Source organism: Hypanus sabinus, unplaced genomic scaffold (genome assembly GCF_030144855.1).
Source record: "Hypanus sabinus isolate sHypSab1 unplaced genomic scaffold, sHypSab1.hap1 scaffold_1052, whole genome shotgun sequence".
Taxonomy (NCBI): Eukaryota; Metazoa; Chordata; class Chondrichthyes; order Myliobatiformes; family Dasyatidae; genus Hypanus; species Hypanus sabinus.
The window spans coordinates 5,001-15,000 of NW_026779106.1; the positions used below are offsets into that span (position 1 = coordinate 5,001).

At 55.6% G+C, this 10,000-nt stretch overlaps 1 protein-coding gene across 1 annotated transcript in view; it reads right to left on the reverse strand.

Moving 5' to 3' along the window:
- LOC132386193 (girdin-like) overlaps positions 1–10,000 on the reverse strand; it is a 65,958-nt gene that overhangs the window by 4,827 nt on the left and 51,131 nt on the right. Inside the window, exons 14-18 of the mRNA XM_059958476.1 lie at positions 8,913–9,056; positions 7,782–7,968; positions 7,027–7,172; positions 4,562–4,654; positions 2,788–2,972 (exon numbers count right to left, since the gene is read on the reverse strand). Coding sequence (XP_059814459.1) covers positions 2,788–2,972; positions 4,562–4,654; positions 7,027–7,172; positions 7,782–7,968; positions 8,913–9,056 — 755 coding nt within the window. The remainder of the gene's footprint in view (positions 1–2,787; positions 2,973–4,561; positions 4,655–7,026; positions 7,173–7,781; positions 7,969–8,912; positions 9,057–10,000) is intronic.

Consider the following 10,000-nt stretch of genomic DNA (forward strand, 5'->3'; position numbering starts at 1 on the left):
TCAGGAACAGCTTCTTCCCCTCTGCCGTCCGATTGCGACCTTAGTGCACTGATCTGTCAGGATGGCAATTCTCAATATTCCTGGATTTCATTGCTTTAAAAGGGATAGCGAGTGGGGGAAAAGGGAGGAGGGGTGGCATTACTGGTCAGGGATACTACTACAGCTGCAGAAAGCGTGGGTAATGTAGCAGGATCCTCTTTGGAGTCAGTATGGGTGGAAGTCAGGAACAGGAAGGGAGCAGTTACTCTATTGGGAGTATACTATTGGCCCCTCGGTAGCAGCAGAGATACCGAGGAGCAGATTTTGGAACGGTGCACAAGTAACAGGGTTGTTATCATGGGTGACTTTAACTTCCCTAATATTGATTGGCACCTGATTAGTCCCAATGGTTTAGACGGGGCAGAGTTTGTTAAGTGTGTCCAGGATGGATTCCAGATCTGTCAGTGGGTGAGCATCTGGGGGACAGTGATCACCGCTCCCTGACCTTTAGCATTATCATGGAAAAGGATAGAATCAGAGAGGACAGGAAAATTTTTAATTGGGGAAGGGCAAATTATGAGGCCATAAGGCTAGAACTTGTGGGTGTGAATTGGGATGATGTTTTTGCAGGGAAATGTACTATGGCCATGTGGTCAATGTTTAGGGATCTTTTGCAGGATGTTAGGGATAAATTTGTCCCAGTGAGAAAAATAAAGAATGGTAGGGTGAAGGAACCATGGGTGACAAGTGAGGTGGAAAATCTAGTCAGGTGGAAGAAGGCAGCATACATGAGGTTTAGGAAGCAAGGATCAGATGGGTCTATTGAGGAATATAGGGTAGCAAGAAAGGAGCTTAAGAAGGGGCTGAGGAGAGCAAGAAGGGGGTATGAGGCCTTGGCAAGTAGGGTAAAGGAAAACCCCAAGGCATTCTTCAATTATGTGAAGAACCAAAGGATGACAGGAGTGAAGATAGGACCGATTAGAGATAAAAGTGGGAAGATGTGCCTGGAGGCTGAGGAAGTGAGCGAGGTCCTCAATGAATACTTCTCTTCAGTATTCACCACTGAGAGGGAACTTGATGACAGTGAGGACAATATGAGTGAGGTTGATGGTCTGGAGCATGTTGATATTAAGGGAGAGGAGGTGTTGGAGTTGTTGAAATACATTGGGACGGATAAGTCCCCGGGGCCTGATGGAATATTCCCCAGGCTGCTCCACGAGGCAAGGGAAGAGATTGCTGAACCTCTGGCTAGGATCTTTATGTCCTCGTTGTCCATGGGAATTGTACCGGAGGGTTGGAGGGAGGTGGATGTTAGTAGGGATAGTCCGGGTAATTATAGACCAGTGAGCCTTACGTCTGTGGTGGGAAAGCTGTTGGAAAAGATTCTTAGAGATAGGATCTATGGGCATTGAGAGAATCATGGTCTGATCAGGGACAGTCAACATGGCTTTGTAAAGGTCAGATCGTGTCTAACAAGCCTGATAGAGTTATTTGAGGAGGAGACCAGGCATATAGATGAGGGTAGTGCAGTGGATGTGATCTACATGGATATTAGTAAGGCATTTGACAAGGTTCCACATTGTAGGCTTATTCAGAAAGTCAGAAGGCATGGGATCCAGGGAAGTTTGGCCAGGTGGATTCAGAATTGGCTTGCCTGCAGAAGGCAGAGGGTTGTGGTGGAGGGAGTATATTCAGATTGGAGGGTTGTGACTAGTGGTGTCCCACAAGGATCTGTTCTGGGACCTCTACTTTTTGTGATTTTTATTAACGACCTGGATGAGAGGGTAGAAGGGTGGGTTGGCAAGTTTGCAGACGACACAAAGGTTGGTGGTGTTGTAGATAGTGTAGAGGATTGTCGAAGATTGCAGAGAGACATTGATAGGATGCAGAAGTGGGCTGAGAAGTGGCAGATGGAGTTCAACCCGGAGAAGTGTGAGGTGGTACAGCTTGGAAGGACAAACTCCAAGGCAGAGTACAAAGTAAATGGCAGGATACTTGGTAGTGTGGAGGAGCAGAGGGATCTGGGGGTACATGTCCACAGATCCCTGAAAGTTACCTCACAGGTAGATAGGGTAGTTAAGAAAGCTTATGGGGTGTTAGCTTTCACAAGTCAAGGGATAGAGTTTAAGAGTCGCGGGGTAATGATGCAGATCTATAAAACTCTGGTTAGGTCACACTTGGAGTACTGTGTCCAGTTCTGGTCGCCTCACTGTAGGAAGGATGTGGAAGCATTGGAAAGGGTACAGAGGAGATTTACCAGAATGCTGCCTGGTTTAGAGAGTATGCATTATGATCAGAGATTGAGGGAGCTAGGGCTTTACTCTCTGGAGAGAAGGAGGATGAGAGGAGACATGATAGAGGTGTACAAGATATTAAGAAGAATAGACAGAGTGGACAGCCAGCGCCTCTTCCCCAGGGCACCACTGCTCAGTACAAGAGGACATGGCTTTAAGGTAAGGGGAGGGAAGTTCAAGGGGGATATTAGAGGAAGGGTTTTCACTCAGAGAGTGGTTGGTGCGTGGAATGCACTGCCTGAGTCAGTGGTGGAGGCAGATACACTAGTGAAGTTTAAGTGACTACTAGACAGGTATATGGAGGAATTTAAGGTGGGGGGTTATATGGGAGGCAGGGTTTGAGGGTTGGCACAGCATCATGGGCCGAAGGGCCTGTACTGTGCTGTACTGTTCTATGGCCGGCAGTCAGAAACTTCTGATGGGACCTCGGTACGCGATGACACCAGAACACATACCCCCCGCCCCCCGCCGCTCTTTCTCCCGGCCGGCGAGCGCCCCCTCGCACCCCACTCACCGGCGGGCTGGTCAGTCTCGTCGAGGAGGCCGGAGTTCTCCAGCTGGGAGAGGTGGACGATGCCCTCGGCCCCGTCCGGGCCGCCGGACGGCGTGATGAAGTAGGGTCTCAGCTGGTCCTTGGTCAGCTCCTTCCGCGGCCTGATCAGCTTCTTCATCTTGTCGGCGATCCAGTTCCCCTTCTTGCTGGGGAAGAAAGGGCGCAGAGCAGGCATCCCGTAATCCGGACAGGAGAGAGACCCCCTTCCCGTCCCCTCCGCCCCCGAGTCTCCCCTCGGAGAAGCGCCCCGTCCCGCTGCCCCGCCCGGAAAGCGACTCAGCGACTCCGCAGAGGGAGATGTCCGACAGTGGAGGGTCCATCGGGTGGCCAGGCTCTCGGCCCGTCGACACTAATTCAACACGAGCCCAACTCCCCTCTCCCCGCGGCCGACTAACCCGCCAACCCCGTCTGTCGCTGGGAGCTGGGAGCAGGTTTAAGAACTCGCTCAAGGTCTCTTTGCAAAAACGGACGCAAGATCTGACCCCTCGATAATCCGAAAAGTTGGTTCTTATACCACACAGAGACAAAAGCGCACACACACACTCACACACAAACACGGACCACATAGACACAGACACGCACAGACTGGGACAAGGACACAATGCTCCACACACAGTCACGCACACAGACATTTGCACACTCACATACACACTCACACATATACTGACAGATATTTGCACACTCACAGACACACAAACTTTCTCACACACGGGCCACGCTCGCAGACTAGGGCAAGGACGCGGTGTTACACACACAGACATTTGCACACTCACGGACACGGGCCATGCTCACGCAGACTGGGGCAAGGCGGTGTTACACACACAGACATTTGCACACTCACGGACATGGGCCACGCTCACACAGACCGGGGCAAGGACACAATGCTACACACACAGTCACATTTGCACACTCACGGACACGGGCCACGCTCACGCAGACTGGGACAAGGACACAATGCTACACACACAGTCACGCACACAGACATTTGCACACTCGTGGACACACAAACTCTCTCACACATGGGCCACGCTCGCAGACTAGGGCAAGGACGCGGTGTTACACACACAGACATTTGCACACTCACGGACACGGGCCATGCTCACGCAGACTGGGGCAAGGACGCGGTGTTACACACACAGACATTTGCACACTCACGGACATGGGCCACGCTCACACAGACCGGGGCAAGGACACAATGCTACACACACAGTCACATTTGCACACTCACGGACACGGGCCACGCTCACGCAGACTGGGACAAGGACACAATGCTACACACACAGTCACGCACAGACATTTGCACACTCGTGGACACACAAACTCTCTCACACATGGGCCACGCTCGCAGACTAGGGCAAGGACGCGGTGTTACACACACAGACATTTGCACACTCACGGACACGGGCCACGCTCACACAGACCGGGGCAAGGACACAATGCTACACACACAGTCACATTTGCACACTCACGGACACGGGCCACGCTCACGCAGACCGGGGCAAGGACACAATGCTACACACACAGTCACATTTGCACACTCACGGACACGGGCCACGCTCACGCAGACCGGGGCAAGGACACAATGCTACACACACAGTCACATTTGCACACTCACGGACACGGGCCACGCTCACACAGACTGGGACAAGGACACAATGCTACACACACAGTCACATTTGCACACTCACGGACACGGGCCACGCTCACGCAGACCGGGGCAAGGACGCGGTGTTACCTCCTGGGCATGGTAGGCTCCACCACCCTGTACTGGTCCATGATCTTCTCCACCAGTTTCTGTTTCTCTCTCCGCAGTTTGTTCAGCTTATCCCTGCCGGAAGAGGGAGAATGTGAAAACAGGAGCCAGGAAGGGCTTGGGGGCGGATGGAGAGCCTGGACGTCGGGAACGGAGAGGGGCGGAACACTGCGGCCTCAAACTCGGAACGTTAACTGCTCTCTGCTCCACAGACGCTGCCTGACCTGCCGACCGTTCCAGACCTTCAGCATCGGCAGCTGACTCTGACCCCCCCTTTCCCACCTCGGGCAGAACCCTGCCTGGGCCCCACGGCCCGGTGCCGCGGACAATCCTGAGGGAAGTGGTCCCTCCTCGCCGGGAGGCCCAGGGTTCTCACCAGGTTCAGGAACACCGCGAGGAGAGTCGGCAGATCCTGCAACCCGGCTCAACGCAAGGAAAAAGTAAACAGTAGGGCCCGTCTGGGCCCGAAAGGTCAACTGCCCAAGCTCAGAAACAGCTACCTCCCTACGGCCATCAGGTCCTGGATCGACGTGCAGTTCTGACTCTCCCTCGGCAAAGGAACAGTGTGGAACACCTCTTGCCCTCCCACGGACTCCTAATAGTTTCGTTGCTTTTGCCTCATTTGCACACATAATTGATGCACAAATATGCAAATTTACGCAAAGTGCACACAATGCATGTAAAACACGCATGATATATGCACAACTTAAGTTCAACATGTTCTCCGCACCTTCGTGCCTGTGATGCTCCAAGCGAGATTTTCATTCTTCCCCTTGCACACACCAGGTCAAAGTGGACGTGACCCACTTCAGTCAGGACTCCCCCACCCACACTAAGACTGTGTCCCAAGTTCAAGAAGCCCCTTGGGCTGTTTCAGAAAAGTCACCCCTCGTTCCCCGAAACTCTGACCAGTTATATAGGACGTCGGCGAGGAGTATTGTGCTCTGCTTTGTCCGCCCTGCCGTAGGAAGGGTGCTATTGTACGAGAGAGGGCACAGAAAAGGTGTGTTTACTTTCTTTATTTATTTAAAACTGTTTACTTAGAGATACAGCTGGGTAACAGGGCTTTCTCGTTCAACAAGCCCACACCACCAAGGAGACACCTTTCCCTGGACCTTGGGGCCTGATTCAGCATGATATCTAAAACTTTGACAAACTTTCATAGGCATGTAGTGGAGAGTGTATCGACTGGCTGCGTCACGGCCTGGTGTGAAAACACCGACGTCTTTGAACGGAAAATCCTACAAAAGGTAGCGGTTTCGGCCCAGTCCATCACGGGTAAAGCCCTCCCCACCGTCGAGCACATCAACATAAAACACTGTCGTAGGAAAGCAGCGTCCATCATCAGAGACCCCCACCACCCAGGCCGTGCTCCCTTCTCCAGAGACCCCCACCACCCAGGCCGTGCTCCCTTCTCCAGACACCCCCACCACCCAGGCCGTGATCCCTTCTCCAGAGACCCCCACCACCCAGGCCGTGCTCCCTTCTCCAGACACCCCCACCACCCAGGCCGTGATCCCTTCTCCAGAGACCCCCAACACCCAGGCCGTGCTCTCTTCTCCAGAGACGCCCACCACCCAGGCCGTGCTCTCTTCTCCAGAGACCCCCACCACCCAGGCTGTGATCCCTTCTCCAGAGACCCCCACCACCCAGGCCGTGCTCTCTTCTCCAGAGACCCCCACCACACAGGCCGTGCTCTCTTCTCCAGAGATCCCCACCACCCAGGCCGTGCTCCCTTCTCCAGAGACCCCCACCACCCAGGCCGTGCTCCCTTCTCCAGAGACCCCCACCACCCAGGCCGTGCTCTCTTCTCCAGAGACCCCCACCGCCCAGGCCGTGCTCCAGAGACCCCCACCACCCAGGCCGTGCTCCCTTCTCCAGAGACCCCCACCGCCCAGGCCGTGCTCTCTTCTCGTTGCTGCCATCAGGTAGAAGGTACAGGAGCCTCAGGACTCACATTACCACCCCTCAACCATCAGGCTCCTGAACAAAAGGGGGTAACTACACTTGTCCCGTTACTGAAATGTTCCCACAACCTATTGACTCACTTTCAAAGGCTCTTTACTGGTGTTCTCATTATTTATTGCTATTTATTTATATTTGCATTTGCACAGTTTGTTGTCTTCTGCAACTCTGGCTGATCTTTCACTGATCCTGTTTACAGTTACCATTCTATAGATTTGCCGAGGATGCCCGCGGGGAAATGAACCTCAGGGTGGTATGTGGCGATGTACATGTACGCGGATAATAAATTTTACTTTGAACTTTGTAATATCACTGGAAGCGAGTCTGTGGGTTGTGGAGAAAGTTCTGAGTTGAGCTGAGTGAAGTTTTCGGGGGCCTGACGGTCGTAACTGATGTGGGAGGAAGTGAGAGTGAACGGGGGAGACCCCGGCGGTGTCAGGGACAGTACGCGCACACGTGGGCATCGAGGCGGGGTCACTCACGCGTACTCCCGCTGCTCCTCGTGGAACTGGTCCCGGCTCTCCACCGTCCTCTCCAGCAGGGTCCGGTTGTCATCAGCCAGCGCTTTCACCTGCTGGATCAGCTGGCGGTTCTCCTCCTCCAGGTTTGACTTCAGCTCACCCAGGAGCTGCGGGGAGACAGGCGACCGGTCAGTCCTCCAGGGTCGGCCACGCTCCCCCCTCAACGCCCAACGCTGGCCACGCTGTACCAACAACCCCCCCAGAGCTAGTGTGTGTGTGTGTGCGTGTGTGCGTGAGTGTGTGTGAGTGTGTGTGTGTGTGTGTGTGTGTGTGTGTGTGTGTGTGTGTGTGTGTGTGTGTGAGAGTGTGTGTGTGTGTGTGTGTGAGAGTGTGTGTGTGTGTGTGTGTGTGTGCGTGCGTGTGTGAGAGTGAGAGTGTGTGTGTGTGTATGTGTGTGTGTGTGGAGTGTGAGAGTGTGTGTGTGTGTGTGTGTGGAGTGTGAGAGTGTGTGTGTGTATAGTGTGTGTGTGTGTGTGTGTGTGAGAGTGTGTGTGTGTGTGGAGTGTGAGAGTGTGTGTGTGTGTGTGTGCAGTGTGTGTGTGCAGTGTGTGTGTGTGTGTGTGTGTGTGTGTGTGTCTGTGTGTCTGTGTGTGTGTGTGTGTGTGTGTGTGTGTGTGTGTGGAGTATGTGTGTGTGGAGTGTGTGTGTGTGTGTGTGTGTGTGTCTGTCTGTCTCTGACCCGGACCCTGACCTCCATCTGGACCCTGCGGCCGTACCTCACAGTGGGAGCTGAGCTTGGTCCAGCGCACGTCGAGCTGCTGGAACTGCTCCCTCAGGGCGGCGTGCTCCACATCGGCCCGCGCCTTCTCCAGCTGCAGCCCGCTCAGCTGCCCCTTCACCGCCGTGTGCTCGGCCAGCAGCTCCTCCCACTGACGCACACCGTCCCCGTGGAGCTGGTTCAGCCTGGGGGGTTAACAGGCGGCAGGTCAGCCGGGGGGGGGGACACCGGTAGGTCATTGGGGGATATTTGTTAAATCACTGGGGGAGACACTGGGTAATCGCTGGGGAGACACTGGGTAATCGCTGGGGAGACACTGGGTAATCACGGGAGACACTGGGTAGATCATCGGGGGATATCTGTTAGATCACTGGGAGGACACTGGGTAATCACTGGGGAGACACTGGGTAATCGCTGGGGAGACACTGGGTAATCGCTGGGGAGACACTGGGTAATCACTGGGGAGACACTGGGTAATCACTGGGGAGACACTGGGTAGATCATCGGGGGATATCTGTTAGATCACTGGGAGGACACTGGGTAATCACTGGGGAGACACTGGGTAATCGCTGGGGAGACACTGGGTAATCACTGGGGAGACACTGGGTAATCACTGGGGAGACACTGGGTAGATCATCGGGGGATATCTGTTAGATCACTGGGAGGACACTGGGTAATCACTGGAGGATATCTGGTAGATCACTGGGGGATGGAAGAGGGCAAATTAATGTCCCAGCTCCAAGCCCGTTCCAACTCTCAGACTCTATCCTGTTCTCAAAGAGAGGGTGGGTGGTGGGTCCCCTAGGTCAGTTTTGGGGGGGGGGTGCTGTACTGGGAGGGGTCCGTGCAGGTGGGGAGGTCTTCTGGAGGGGATGAAGATGAGTAGGAGAAGGTGCTAGGGGAAGTAGAGAGCGAAGAGGAGGGTGAGGGCCAGAGGAGGGGGGAGAGGGATGGAGGGGAGGAGGAGCGAGAGTAGAGGAGGAGGAGTGGGGAGATGGAAGGAGGGGAGAGGAAAGGGGGAGAGGGGTAGGAGGAAGAGGGAGGGGAGGCAGAGGGAGAGGTGGGAGGTTGGATGGTGTGAGGTGGGTGGGGTTTAGAGGGCAGGTTGGGGGATGTGGACCCTGGTTACCTGTTGTAATCGTCTTTCAGCTGCTGGTGGGCCAGGCTGAGGCCCTGCTGCTTCCCGGCCTCCAGCTCCAGCGCCTCCTGCTGGCTCCTCAGGCTGGCCTCCAACTGCTCCAGATGCTCCTTCTCCGCCAGAAGCTGGTTGTACCTGGGTGGCAGGCGAGCCAGCATGAGAGGGGTGAGACCCTGGCCAGACCCCCCATTCCCATCCCTCTCGCAGCATTGGGGCCCCTAACCCAACACCCGGGCCTGTTCCCATCCCTCTCCCAGCATTGGGGCCCCTAACCCAACACCCGGGCCTGTTCCCATCCCTCTCGCAGCGTTGGGGCCCCTAACCCAACACCCCGGGCCTGTTCCCACCCTTCCCCAGCATTGGGGCCCCTAACCCAACACCCGGGCCTGTTCCCATCCCTCTCGCAGCATTGGGGCCCTTAACCCAACACCCCAGGCCTCTTTCCATCCCTCTCCCAGCATTGGGGCTCCTAACCCAACACCCGGGCCTGTTCCCATCTCTCTCGCAGGATTGGGGCCCCTAACCCAACACCCCAGGCCTGTTCCCATCCCTCCCCCCAGCGTTGGGGCCCCTAACCCAACACCCAGGCCTATTCCCATCCCTCTCCTAGCATTGGGGTCCCTAAACCAACACTCGGGCCTGTTCCCTTCCCTCTCCCAGCAATGAGGCCCCTAACCCAACACCCAGACCTGTTCCCATCCCTCCCCCAGCATTGGGGCCCCTAACCCAACACCCGGGCCTTTTCCCATCCCTCTCGCAGCATTGGGGCCTCCAACCCAACACCCCAGGCCTGTTCCCATCCCTCCCCCAGCGTTGGGGCCCCTAATCCAACACCCGGGCCTGTTCCCATCCCTCTTGCAGCATTGGGGCCCCCAACCCAACACCCCAGGCCTGTTCCCATCCCTCCCCCAGCGTTGGGGCCCCTAACCCAACACCCGGGCCTGTTCCCAACTCTCTCGCAGCATTGGGGCCCCTAACCCAACACCCCAGGCCTGTTCCCATCCCTCCCCCCAGCGTTGGGGCCCCTAACCCAACACCCAGGCCTATTCCCATCCCTCTCCTAGCATTGGGGTCGTTAA